This window comes from Microchirus variegatus (genome assembly GCF_963457635.1).
Source record: "Microchirus variegatus genome assembly, chromosome: 12".
Taxonomy (NCBI): domain Eukaryota; kingdom Metazoa; phylum Chordata; class Actinopteri; order Pleuronectiformes; family Soleidae; genus Microchirus; species Microchirus variegatus.
In genome coordinates, this window is record NC_139813.1 from 12,728,742 (window position 1) to 12,742,549 (window position 13,808).

The 13,808-nt window shown below is 40.7% G+C and overlaps 1 protein-coding gene across 1 annotated transcript; it reads right to left on the minus strand.

The window, feature by feature from the left end:
* Positions 1 to 133: 133 nt before the first annotated feature.
* On the minus strand, positions 134 to 13,500 carry znf410 (zinc finger protein 410). The gene is made up of 10 exons (XM_083899241.1): positions 13,447 to 13,500; positions 13,218 to 13,350; positions 11,401 to 11,583; positions 10,338 to 10,559; positions 6,780 to 6,942; positions 4,934 to 5,115; positions 4,318 to 4,407; positions 4,037 to 4,156; positions 1,365 to 1,484; positions 134 to 313 (listed from the first exon to the last, which is right to left on the minus strand). Exons 1-10 carry the CDS (start codon positions 13,477 to 13,479, stop codon positions 213 to 215), a joined length of 1,347 nt encoding a protein of 448 aa, XP_083755367.1. The 5' UTR covers positions 13,480 to 13,500; the 3' UTR covers positions 134 to 212.
* Positions 13,501 to 13,808: the final 308 nt, after the last annotated feature.

Consider the following 13,808-nt stretch of genomic DNA (forward strand, 5'->3'; position numbering starts at 1 on the left):
CCGTCTCAGTGTTTCTTTGGGAGTATTTGTTTAAAAAAAAAACTTGCGGAAAAAGGGTCGTTTGCCCTCTGCCCTGCACACTTTTCAAAATAAAAGCATCATTGGTTGCTAATTACAAATATCTACAGGGGTTAAACTCAGCAGTTAATCTATTATGTTGATGTTTAGTCCACTGGGTAGAGGTCCAGCAATTTGACATTTGTCACTGCAGACTACAGTAATGTCACCACGTCTTCTCCATATGCATGGCCTTCGGTCGTCATGGTCACCAGCTCGTGTGGCTGCGAGAGGACGACCACCGAGTCTGCCGAGCCTAAGAGGGAGAGAGAGACAACAGCACAAAGGCTAATTAAAAGACAGGAAATCATCCAACTCTCCCTTTTCTGGACTTCCTGTTCACTTTGTTAGGTACATCTGTTCAACAGCACGGCAGCAACTAAATCGCCATTTAGACATGGTCAAGACGACCTGCTGAAGATCAAACTGAGCATTAGAATGAGGGGATTTAAGTGACTTAGAATGCGGTTGTTGGTGGCAGCTGGGCTGGTCTTAGTATTTCAGAAACTGCTGATCCACTGGGATTTTATGGCACCATCATCTCTAGGGTTTACAGAAATAGTGAGCGAGGAAAAAAGAGAAAATATCCAGTGAGCAGCAGCAGTCGTCTGTGCAAAAATGCCTTATTGATGCCAGGAGTCAGAGGAGAATGACCAGAATGGTTTGAAACAATAGAAAAAGCAGCTTAAATAAACCATTAAGTCATTATAACCAAACCAAAGTATGCAAAACACTATCTGTGGAATAACAACATGTCAGACTTTGAAGCAGATGGGCTACAACAGCAGAAGAACACACCAGGTCCTGTGTACCTGATAACTCCAAACGCACCTGATTCATTCTTTTTAGTTGAGATTAAAAAAACACTGATGAGCCACTTTAAAAATACTAAAAGACAAGGATGCTGTCAGTAAAAACAAAAGCAATGTATAATTAACTGTAAAAGCAGAGCAGCTGAACATCCATGACATGAGAAACAACAGTCTACTTGTGATCACTGTTCTGGAGGAATGCTGTGAACTTTGTGAACGCTGATCTGATTCACCCCCAAAATCACAACTACAAAGGCAGTTTGTCACTCATGACGTCCTGAGCTCATAATGACAGTCTTTAAAAGTCCAGACAAACAATGCTGAACACTGGAGAAAACAAAAACTGAGAGTCGCACAAACAGTCATTGAAAAACACTTAACGGGACATTAGCAACACCACCAGCTGACTCAGCAACACTGACGTTAATGGTAAGGTTTCACTGCAAAGTCTCCTGTGTTTTGTCTCGTCTCCTTCGCACACGTGTCAACACCTACCTGGCGATCTTAACATAGCGTGATGAAGATTCAAGGGTTCCACGGTTGTCGTCATGGTGACCATACCGTCTCCACTCTCACCGTCAGCCTCCAGCAAGCTGCTTTGTGTCAGAGCTTCTCCTGTTAATGGGAAAAAAAATCAACACATGAGAAGAAAGACGTGAAGAATGACACACACTTGACTTTGGTATGAGCCAACATCAGAGTTTGAGGTTGGTTTTGAATCTTTAATTAACAATCAAATCTAATAATGAGCATTATTATTACTACTTTTTGACCTGTGTTTGGGAGCTCTTTGGTGGCTACTCTACCGATCCCATTGGTCTATTTAACAAGGAAACGGCAAGTCTGTAAAGTATAAATAACACAGAAAGTACCCCTCTGCTGAAGAGCTGAATCTTCCTTTGCTTCCTCTGCTTAACAAAAGACCAGCCTCTTTGGGGAGGATGACCCGAATAAATCAGCTGTTTATAATTAGAGCTTTGGCAGCGTTTCCTTTTTCAGCAGCGGTGCTTTCCTGCTGTTCCACAGAAGTGACGAGGAGGCAAAAACACTGTCCGCTCTCGTTTCACTCAGCGTCGCATACTAAAACACAGGACTAATTTAAGCCGATTTAGACCACATGTTGGAATTAAAGAGGTCATTAAAATGTTTTTAACCCGAAGAGATGCTGAAGCTGGGAGTAAGACGAGACTACCGACTCGTTTATCTCAGCGTGTTGTGATGTGAAGGCGAGGAAAAAAAAAAACATGTAAATAAAGCAAGATAAAGCTTGAGGACATGAGTTTGGATTGTTGTGCCACTTAATCTTGTCAATTACACACTTCCCAGACAAATCTGACCCTGGGAAAAGAAGCTTTTCCCAAAGATAGGAGCAGTCGAACACGATTCAGCTGCTGGCCCTGAAAATAATAGATCGTTCACATTTTTGCTCAAAGTCATTAATAATTTAAGAAATGTTCCTAAAGGTAAGTATGCAAGATTTTAAAATGTATGGACTGCTTAAAGCTAGATAATAATAATCCGCGGATTAGCATATTCCTACTGCGAGTGTGTGTGTGTGTGTGTGTTCTTGTACTTCTAACATTGTGAGAACCATCATGACAACAGTTTTGTCGGTCCACACGTCCTGCCACTTGAAATGACTCTTTAAAAGTACAGTACGCAGGATTTGTTTTCTTTCTTGGGTGTATTGATGAATAAATCAATAAGAACCCCTCAGCGTTATGGAAATCAAACGATCTGACAGAACGACACATCTGCACTTCTGCAGCCTTACAATTAAATCTGTAGTGGGACGGGAAGCTTTGACCCATCTGATCACAGGGAAGTTCAAAGAGCAGGTGCTCCTGTTGGCTAATCCACTACACCTACTGTACTCTGAATACAGCTGGTCCTTAACAGTGCTGGAACGTGACCAAACAGTTCATCAGCGGCAAAGAAAACCTAAAAAAAGGCAAGTTTTTAAAGGAGAGAGAGACTATAAATATAATAAAAGGTGTCAACATCTGTAAGACACTGATTTCATTTGTCGCGTTCAGGAAACATATGTCTGTCCGTGTATTTAAATAATCTGTTAATGACATTAAACAATTAACTTTATTCCCCACAATCCTGCTAACTGCAGCTTTACAGCTTTTTAGAGATGATGGCAAAGATTAGGGTAAGGAAGAATGGAAAGTAGGAAAGGAAAGTATTAAATCCATGAGTGTGTGTGTGTTGTGGGGACCTATGTCTGTTTACAGTCACATTAAGGGGACTTGTCTTCCTCATAGAGACACATCCCCATAGTGTGAGTTATTATTGTGAGTGAGTCTCTCCAGGAAATGAATCCGAGTCAATGGAAACCACACTGTGTGTATGTCTGTTGTGGGCTATAAGAAAGATTTTCACTCCAAACTACTGTTGTGAGGGTTTTATGGTTGGTTCTCACAACTTTAAAGAGCTTTTTGAGGGTTAAGCCTTGGTTTTAGTGTTCGGGTTAAAATTAGGTTGAGGATTAGTGTAAGGGGGCGAGGGAATACATTATGCCTGAATGAATGTTCCACTAAGAATCCTCTAAGTGTGTGTGTGTGTGTGTGTGTTTGTTACCTCTTTTTGACCTTTTCTGGCATAAACACCGACACCTTGTCAGGACCAATAGTCCTCATGGAGACCAAAACCTGGTCTTAAAGAGGCAGAACCTCATTTGTGACGGGCTGGTTACGTTTAAGACAACGGTTTTAATTGTGATTCGGTTAAGTGCTTTGTTTAGGCCTAAATAAAGATTAGAAATGCTACATTTACATTTAAAAATGCATACATTTGGCCCCTGACATGCCGGTTGCCCATATTACCCTAGCAGTTTTAAGGCTGTGGAAAACACTGCAGACTCCATTTTTAGTGTGAAAACTCTGATGATTGATTGCTATCGGCTTTAACGTGACTATCAACTGTCAACAAAAGCTTTTACTTTTCACCATTGTCGTTTCTTTTTTGAATTTAAGAAAACAACTCCAGGAGAGAATCTTACTTCCTGTTTTCACAGATCATCATATATACATATACATTGTTAGTATGGATGTGTACGACTGCTGATACAGAGCTAAAAACACTCATCTGGACATTTAAAATGCTGTTGTCACATTAAAAAACAAAAAAGAATAGTAGTATGTCTGTAGCCAGAGACTGACCTGTTTCTCTGCTGTCACTGCTGAGCCCCTCCTCTCCGTGTCTCTTCCTCATGTGGACGTTTCTGCTGCCGGACTGAGAGAAAGTCTTCCCACAGATTCCACAGTGATGAGGCTTCTCACCTGAGGAACACACACACACACACAAAGGGATGTGGTGCTATATTCAGGTCACTTCTGAACTTAAGGAGGATGCATCTCTTTAAGGCACATAATGTTGTACGGTCTCTGTTGCACACTAATTACTAAAAGGTGGCCCAGCGGTACACTGTGTCCCCACTCACCAGAATGTACGAGCATGTGTTTTCGTAGACTGGAATACTCTGCGAAGGATCGCCCGCAGCCATCTGCTTCACACAGAAAAGGTTTCTCCCCTGGAAACAGCCAACACCCAAATAAACACACACACACAATCTATAATATAAAAACTTAATGATGTAAATTTATTACAGCAGAACTGCACCATAGAATCTGGTGTGGAAATGTTAGAAATGCAGTTTTTGTTGATAAAAAGGTCTCGGTGATAGCGGAGCTTACTTTGACGCAAAAGAACATCAAATATGTAATATAAGTAGATATTATGGCTCATAAAAAGCTGTTCTAGCAGACTTATGGGCAAAATATAAACACTACAATGGAGCTGGTCTGATAACTGGTCCCTAGGTAGAAGAATACGACTGTGGAACGCGCCATCAAAAATCTTAATGTCACCTGAATAAAATATGACAGAGCACTGTTACTTTGCAGCAGTGAAATGGAGGCGCCAGTGATGCTGACTCCTCAAATTCCCAGCCTTGACTGCACCAAGGAAGCATTAAATGAGCAGAGTCAAATGGACTGAGTTATTGCCTCTCCCGTGATCATGCTTTTTATACACAAGCATCATCCCGCTTTCCCCACCTGTGTGTATGCGCCTGTGGTTCTTCAAGTTTCCGGCGGTGGTGAACTTTTTGCCACAGTTCTTCTCCTTGCAGATGAAGGGCTTCTCGCCGTTGTGCGTCCTCATGTGAACCTGCAGCCTCTGCAGCACGTAGAAGCTCTTACCGCAGCCTTCCGCGCCGCACCTGAACATTCGGTCATTCCTGAGAGCCGAGATAACCAAAAAAAAGACAAACAAACGAGCGTCTCTGTGTGTTTCCTTTTGCACATGTTTCATTTGCAACAGCCCACAGCAATGTCAGACGGGGCAACCACAAATAGATTCCCTACCCTGATGTCAACACTGCTCCTGCAGAACAAGTACACGCTTCTGTCTAACAGCTCTGCTATGTTTCTGCTCCGTCTGACTGCCTCCATCACAAACAACCAGTGGGAAGCAGCTAGAACTGCTGTCAAGTAGAAGTTAATAACTATAATAAAGAAGGCCTGATACAATTTTCATTGGGGAAGTTAATTAAATAATCCTTTTTCTTTAGTGTCAAACACTTTTTTGCTCTTGAACACTTTCTTCTGACTTATATAAAAATAAATGTGCGTATTTTGATGTACAGTATTAATATTTGCTGTTTTCGAAAATGGATCCACATTAGCCAACAATTGCACAGCACTGAATATTAGTGCTTAGGCAACAACATCAGGAAAAGGTTTTGACCAACATTAAAGGGCTTTTTTGAGGGTTAAGTCTGTGCTTTAGATATATAATTAATAGTTAGTTATAACTGGATTTATATTACAGGGTATATTCAGGAATCCTGAAGATAATTTCAATACCTTTTTAAGACTTTTTCAAGAACTTCTCAAAATATTTTAAGACCTTATCGGTTTATTAAAATAAACAACAAGTAACACTTTTTCTCAAATATTCACGATTCTGGAGTTTATTTCGGGAGATTTCAGATATTATTTCACGTCAGCAGGAGCGTGTTCGCTGTCGCAAGATACATAGCATTGTTGTTGTTAACAAACGCGGGGAGCAGTCAAACTGTACGGACAAAGAATACCTCATGAAATCGCAATTAAGACTTTTTAATACTTTTTAAGGGCCTTAATTTTCTGAAAATTAATTTATCAACTTTTAAAGGTCCCATATTATGCAAAATCAACTTTTTAATCATTTAAATCCTTATATTTGGGATGACTCACTCATGTTTTTGTGGTCCTCCTCAAGTACAGGTACAGGAAATAAAACACTTGATGTTGACTTCCGCACTAATTGGGACGTCACAATGCGCTAAATTCCTGGAATTGTTGTCTCACGGAGCTCCGCTTTGTACTTAAAACATGCGAGAGTGCTGGCAAGGGAAACGGCATCTGCCAAGCCCGCGAAAAGTTCTATTCTTGGCTCCACAGTGCAGCACAGAGTTCTACACAAACTTCCAGCCTCAGAGGATTTATCTGTCCAGTGGATACATGTTATATACGACAGCAAAGAGCCTGCAAATGATCACTTTTCTCGCTCCCAGTAGCCTCTGTGGCTGATGTCATTTCCTGTCCCTTAAGTTTCGTTTTACTTTTTCTTTTTTAAAGAGATACTACTAAGCAGAGCGTTCTGAACAGGGCTGTTTTGGCAGGGTGATTGAACTGCTGTGGTGCTTCATCCTTATTCTATTTTGACCAAAATATGTCACAGACATGTTTATTAGGACACCAGGGAACTAGGTTAACTTGGAGAAATAAGGTATAATATAGGACCTTTAATACTTCCTGTACTAACATTAGGTTAAGAGTTTGGCATTTAGTCACGATAGCTTAGGTTAAGGTAAGTTCCACACAGAGAATTTTGTACAAGCATGTGTGTGTGTGTTACCTGTGTGTTTTCAGGTGATATTTGAGATGAGCCGGCCAGGTGAACGTCCTGCAGCAGCCCTCAAACGAGCAGCGGAGGATCTGTTTGGAGAGGGGCCGGTTGGTCCGAGGAGGCAGGGGCTCTCGCTTGTCCCCGTCTGCCGACAAACTGTGTGTGTGGTCACCTAGGCAACCGGAAGAGTAAAAGTGAGTGAGGCCACGCAGAAAACAATCCAGCCTCTGGAGCCTGGCTGCATAAAAGCTAATCATCGGGTACGGACCGAGACCTGCTGAACTTTCACAGCCAGAAGAAAAACAACACAAAGCTGAATGCAATCACTTTCTTTTAACCTGCAAGAACTGGCTTGAAATGCCTGTAACAGTTCCAATTTTGTTTGGAGCATGTCTGCAGTAACGTGGTTCTAACTGATTCACCATTGCTGAAAGAAACTTGGTTAATCTAATGCAAGCCAGCAGGAGGGAAGCAATTACAGTGACTCACCGAGGAGTCTCGGTCTCTGACTGAAACCAGTTTCTGCCTGATGCAGACATTTAATTTAACAATGCATAAAGTATTTTAAGCATTTTATTTCCTCCCTGAAGTCTGCTGCACGAGTTGAGAATGAGCTGAGAGGGAAGAAGAAGGGGGAAAAAAAGTCCTTTTTCCTCACTGCTCTTATTTTACCTTAATGGAAATATAATGAGGTCAAGGATAAATGTGAGGAAATCACATGTGACAGAAAAAGAACACGTGTCTAATGGTCCACTTCAACTTAAAATGGGCTGCATTAGTGTCAGGGTTGGTCTGAAGGAGTTCTGAATATTCCTTTAATAAAGAAATAACAAGGAAATAATGTTATGCTGGGTGACAAATGATACATAATATACAACATTAACATAATGCAGATAAATGTTTGATAGAATTAATATATATAGTGACTGTGAAGGGCACAACAGATCACATCATTGCCGTACTCGTGAAAACAGTCAGTGAGCTCATGATCCCAGTGGATGGAGATACTGGCATCCTTGAAGTGACCACTGCCAACAGCATACAAATGTGTCACCGCAGGACAAAATAAATCAATCAGGACACCTCTGTATTGATTTGCAGTGGCTTGTCCCTGTGGACACAGAATGTGGCCCACAACATCACAGGACCCCTCATCACAGGTCCCAAGCATTCAGGTCCACACTGTTCTCTTGCTATGGGCCACAAACACACTTGCTCACAGGTCCATGATTTGATGAAGAACGACTCATCTGACCATAAACTTTTCCCACTTCTCATGGACCCGTGTCCGTGGTGTTTGCACCAGTGACCTTTCAAGTGTGCATTCGTCTTTGTGAGCATTTACGCCTCGCAAACCTTAGCATCCCTCTCTACCAAACTGTCAAGAGACTGTTGACTTTCTCAGTAACCCAGGTAAGAGGTGCTCGCATCATTAAAATACTTTTTGTCTCTGTAGATTGAAACATTCATGGTTTTATTTTAACACAGATAAATGTTAAATGACAATAGCACAAAAATACTACAAATAAGATTTTAAGAAAAATAGAACCAGGTTGGGATGAAACAAAGTCAACTGAGGGCAAATAAGAAAGAGAAATCTTTGCTTTCATATTCTCACTTTTTATAACCAGGACCTGAAGCTGCAATTTGACTCAGAAGACTTTCAAAGATCAGAAATGTCATGGCTGAACTCTTCATCTACAAGGCCTCCTGTGGAGTGAACTTAAAATAAGTGGTGATGTACTACTCCTAAAGCTTTCTGTGTCTGTGTTTGCTGCCGCAACATCGTCTCCCTCTTGGATCAGATTAAAGCTATCTGTGCTCAGGTGACATGAAATAAGTTGATGATTGAAGAAGGTGTGGGTACTTCTCGCTAAGCTACTGTCATAAAAATTTTCGCTAAAGCTGTGATTCTGATGTGATGAAATTTGTGTCAGATTATTTTGACACCAGAGGATGAGTCCTTTGCACAGCCGCCATTTTGACTTGTTTTAGCAGGAGGAGACGCAAATGTGTCCGTGATAAGATAAAGTAGTCCTTTATTAGTCGGACAATGGGGAAATCGCAATAACAATGGCTCTGTTCAGTTTATGAAAGTCAGAACAGAGCGATGGTGAGCCTGCGTGCAGCCTGAAAGTGACAAAGCTAAATGGAACACAGCCATTATTAGCTTGATTTCTATACACCTGTCATTGCCCTTGTTTGACCTGCCAAAATGGCTGCTCTGCAAAAGGGCCCACTGTGTCTATGAAAGAACAATATTTTCACGTCTTAGGCGTGAGGGAGGCTAATAAACCTAAATAAAACTTTGATGAACAGCTCTCAGGGCTATTTCTGTGCAGCTGTGACTAAAAACAAAACAAAACAAGGGTTTTAATGTACAAATGAATATGTTCTTTTTAGAGTTACCTGGCTTTGTTACTGTGACACAGTATTTCCCAAACTTTTTAATCAGTTTCCTATTTTTTTTTAAAGATGACACACCATTGTTTCCCTCCGTTTCCTGTCATTGTGCTTGCCGAACTGTCTGCTGGATATTGATTCATATTTAGCATGCAGAAATGACAGTGGTACGGTGGAAACAAAGTGATTATGCAGCTATTCTATCATCATTCATATAGCACTGTTCCTGCTACTTGATCACTTGACCACCTACGTCCCGTCTTTGGTTACAGCTCATCTAACCTGAGTCTGTTCTTCTAATGGATGCAGCCTCACATCTCCTCTCAAGTCTGCATTAGCCATATAAATGTACATTAGATCGTCAGAGCCCGAGCACCGATATGTACTGACGGAACAATGATTAATGTTCCACCAAAATGTGACGTTTATGTCTACAGCAGATAGTCACAACCAGACTTGTAAATCCGTTTTGACAAAGCTACAAAATGATTTTGATTTAGAGGAATAAGACGAGAAGTGTTAACAGAGTTTCTTTCAGAACTGATTACGCTGCATTTTCTCTCGTCGCTGACCTTGTTTTTTCTCCTTTGTCTGTAATGCCTGCAGTAAGTAGTTATCTAAGCACAGAAAATACACTGCTTACCAGAAACAGGCTTCATTTTCATTGTTCTCCCCATAATCTTTTTCTAAAACATGAAATTGTTCCATGACAGACAATGACTCTGAAGCACAAGCCACTATTACAGTAACGTCATGTAATACTGTCTTAGGAGTTACTTATTTACAGGGTCTCTGCAGGTTTCAACAAGTCAAATTTAAGACTTTTTTAAGACCATAAAGACCCATTTCACATCCATAATGGCACGCACAGCACACAAACTAGTGGTGCTCGATAAATTCTCACCGGGCAGCACAGGTGGCCTACTTTAGTTAGTGTTGTAGTTATGTTATCGCATCCTCAAATATCGAAACATTTCATAGCGAGACTGAAGGTTGAACGTTAGTATATTTTAAAGACCTTTTAGGAAATTTTAGGAGAATTTTAGACATTTTAAGGCCTTAAATTCAAATTATTGGATTTAAGACTTTTTAAGACCCCGCAGTCTTGAGTGAAAGTCATCTATAAGCATCACTGTATGTGTTAATAAGACAATGTGACTTTACCGTTGCTGACACTTGAAGCTCTGGCGTCCTGGCTGGCCTTGGCATCTCTCGCGAGCTGTGCCCTCGTGGCAGCAATCAGGCTGTCATGTGCCAGCTCCTGTACACGCAGATACCAGGGAGCACTGCCATCTATCCCATAGTCCCCCGATGAGACCCCCTCATCGTCATCCTCCCCAGTGCCATCTGCGGCAAAGATCAGGGACTCTGAGGAGGCTGTGATGCCTCAGAAGGAAGAAAAGGCAGAGGCAGGAAATTAGGAATTCAAGGAAAACTGCAAGATCGTCAATGGTGTGAGCCCCTCAAGGTCACATTTCTAAATTAAATCATTATTGTCAACCACTGATGCTCTTCATCCTGAAAGGCTGAGAGAACAGTGGAAAACAGACCCACAAATATTCACAGAATAACAATCTCTCTAATTCAGGATTTCAGCGTAACGCAACAATGGAAAATGTTTCTGTCTGCGGCAAAGTCTTTTCTATGCTCCACATCACTCACCACACACAAAAAGGTTCATGTCAAGAGACCAAAATTAATTTTTTTTCTCCCCTGCCAGGGGCTCATAAACCACGAGAATGTGCCTGCCAAGGATCATTTCTTCCTGCCAAAATAATTCACTTTTTCTTCCATGAAAATGTGTCACTCCATTTCTTTTTAGTGCAGCGTGAAGAATCAGGTAGCCGAGCAAGACACAGAGTACGGGCACAAGATTAGATTTTGCTTTATAGTAAAACATTCTCACTCTCACTTTTATTACAATTCATCAGAACACAATTCATCACTGTGACTCATCACAGCGGAATAACATCAGGTTTCTGCTTAGACTGCTGCAGACTTCTTTTCATTATCATTTCATATTTCACTTAGCTTTACAGTTTGTTTTTCTTCATTTGAGCTAGGACACATGATGAAAGAAAACTTAGTGTTACTTTCTTCCAAAATAAATAGATGCACAAGACACGGATTCTGCTACTTTGAACTACTCAATTCCAGAGTACAAATATGTAAATTTATTAGTGCTTGGTAGGTGTGATTGTCAGACTGTGGATCTGTGTTTCTTTACCTTTTGCCAAATTCAGCAGGACGTAGGAAGTGCCGTCTGACTGTAAGTCATGGAGGATGGGCGGAGGGCTGGGTGAGGCCTGTGAGTGAGAGTGTGCCTGGATCACGAGGGGGTTTCTCTCTGACACACCTCCAAACTCTGACAAGGAAGGAGACCGCTCAGGCTCATGACTCAGACCTCCATCTGGGGACAGAATTAGTTTGTTGATATGTGACCGCAGCAAAACAGTGCATTGTATCTGCAAACAGTTCCTCAAATGTGGGTGATACACTGTGGGATATTGTAACAACAATGATTTTTGTGGAGCTATGCTATGAGTTGGTTCATATTTTCTTTCCATTGGGTGTTTTGTTTCACATTTGTGAGAATAAGAAATGACATGATTCACTTTCTTGCTCATTTCTGTCAAAAGGAATTGGAATGTAAACAAAGCAGATTCTGAAAATGCCCTTCATACTTTTGATAAGATGCAAAAAAAGGCAGTCGAAAAGTGTAAACAACCAGGTGTTTGCTTCAAGAAAACTGTTGGCCCGACATCCAATACAACCAATATTTATTTTGAAATCAAAATAAAGATCTGGTAAAGGTACTTGGATCCAAAAAAGTATGTATCACTAGATTTAGGTAGATACATACTCTCTATTTGTACTTTTTTAAGTGGCTTGCAGCATTCTGGATTGTTATTTTCAAAAATATATATATATTTCATTCTGCCGTCAGTCAGAACAGTACATTACAACATTACATTTGTTTTATTCAAATACATCAGACATTTTACAACATTAGTGTCATGTTTTTCCTCTTTTACCCAGTGACATGAAGTAGAGTCTTAGATGAAAAAGTGCAGAACATTCTGTGCATTACTCAAATCCTCAACCATGTTTGTTTCCTGACAGTGAAGACATTAGATATTTATCCAGTTATACTACACTTAATGTCAAGATATATTTGCTCTTTTATTTCATTATTAGGCTGAAAAGTGAAGAATTCACTGTGCAAGACAAAAATGTATCTAATCTGCATTTTAAGCTTGCAGGGACACAGTAGACTGCTCGTCTCCTGCTGCTTTGCATGGTAAGTGTGTGTCTCTTAGGTAAATATGAACAAAGAATTTCAAACACGCAAGTCACAAGATAACATGTTTGAACTTAATGATGGAGACAGCAGTGGATCAACAACTCCTATGAGTCATTGTGTGAAATTGTTGATTTCCTATTGGGACTTTGGTGAAGTGTTGGCAAAGTGATCACTTTACAAACTTCAGTTCCCAGACAATAATGTATATTTTTAAACATGTTATTAAGATATTGCAGAATTATACAAGAGCAGATTTTACTATATTAGCCTTTTCTAAGCAGCTAAAATTAGTTTTTGACAGTCCTGTTATCAGTGAGGGTGACTGTCTAAAGCCCAGGCTGGTTCAGGGAAACAGTGGGCTCAGCAAGTCAATGTTGATTAATTGATTATTAATCAATTACTAAATTAACAATCAACTATTTTGATAATCCATTCATTGGTTTGTGTGGTTTTTTTCATTATTTTTTCTGATTTTTCAGCTTCTGAAATATGAATATTTTCTGGTTTCTTTGCTCCATAGAACAAAGAAATCATTCAGACTCCTTTTGGTTTGTGGACAAAAAAAAGGCATTTGAGAACATCATCTTTACGAGGTTTGCGAAAACCCTGATCAACATTTTTGGCATTTTATAGTTGCAGTACTATCTGTCAATACCTTGTACAACCACACTTCAGTCTAACTCTAGTTTTGACACATGAAAGGAAGGTGAAGGTGCTTGTATCAGAGAGCAGCTGCTGACCTGTGAGCTCCAGCGGGCTGCACAGTGAGTTCTCAGCTGGAGTCAGCAGAGGCAGACATGAGTGTTTGGACTCAGAGTCCTCCAGACCATGAACCAATGGTATGGATGCGTTCTGAACAAACTGCACCAGCAGCTGAGAGGAGAAACAGTCAGTCAGTAAGATATAAAACATGTTCAGTGTTGTGTGTCACAACAGCCATCTGGAGCATGGGAGTGAGGGAACGGTTACCTCTGGTTTGGAGTCAAGCTCATCTGAAAGCATTGGTCACCCTGTGTGCAACCTGTGGTAAAACAGGGAAAACACCTTTACCATCATGCAACCAAACGTGCTATGATTGAAGTCTAATAAAAACGTGACTCGCCTCAAACTTGAGCCGCTTAAGTGGATGATTTTAAGAGAGTCAGACGCTCAAGCAGCAGCAGCAGCAGCAGCAGGTCATCTTCGAGTCGACACCATCACACAAGCTCTTGTGGTCAAACAATGTCAAGCTGTCAAGCACAGAGTTCGATGTTCTCAGTTTGACAACAACTCACTACAAGTTGATAACAAACACTATCCGGTGAAACAGTACCGTTAATTGTAGCTACAGC

Coding starts and splice junctions, on each gene's coding strand:
- znf410 (XM_083899241.1), bottom strand. CDS start 13,479: ATGCTTTCAGATGAGCTTGACTCCAAACCAGAG. Junction 13,351..13,446: donor AGCTTGACTCCAAACCAGAG/GTAACCGTTCCC, acceptor TTCTCCTCTCAG/CTGCTGGTGCAGTTTGTTCA. Junction 10,560..11,400: donor CCTGCTGAATTTGGCAAAAG/GTAAAGAAACAC, acceptor CTTCCTTCTGAG/GCATCACAGCCTCCTCAGAG.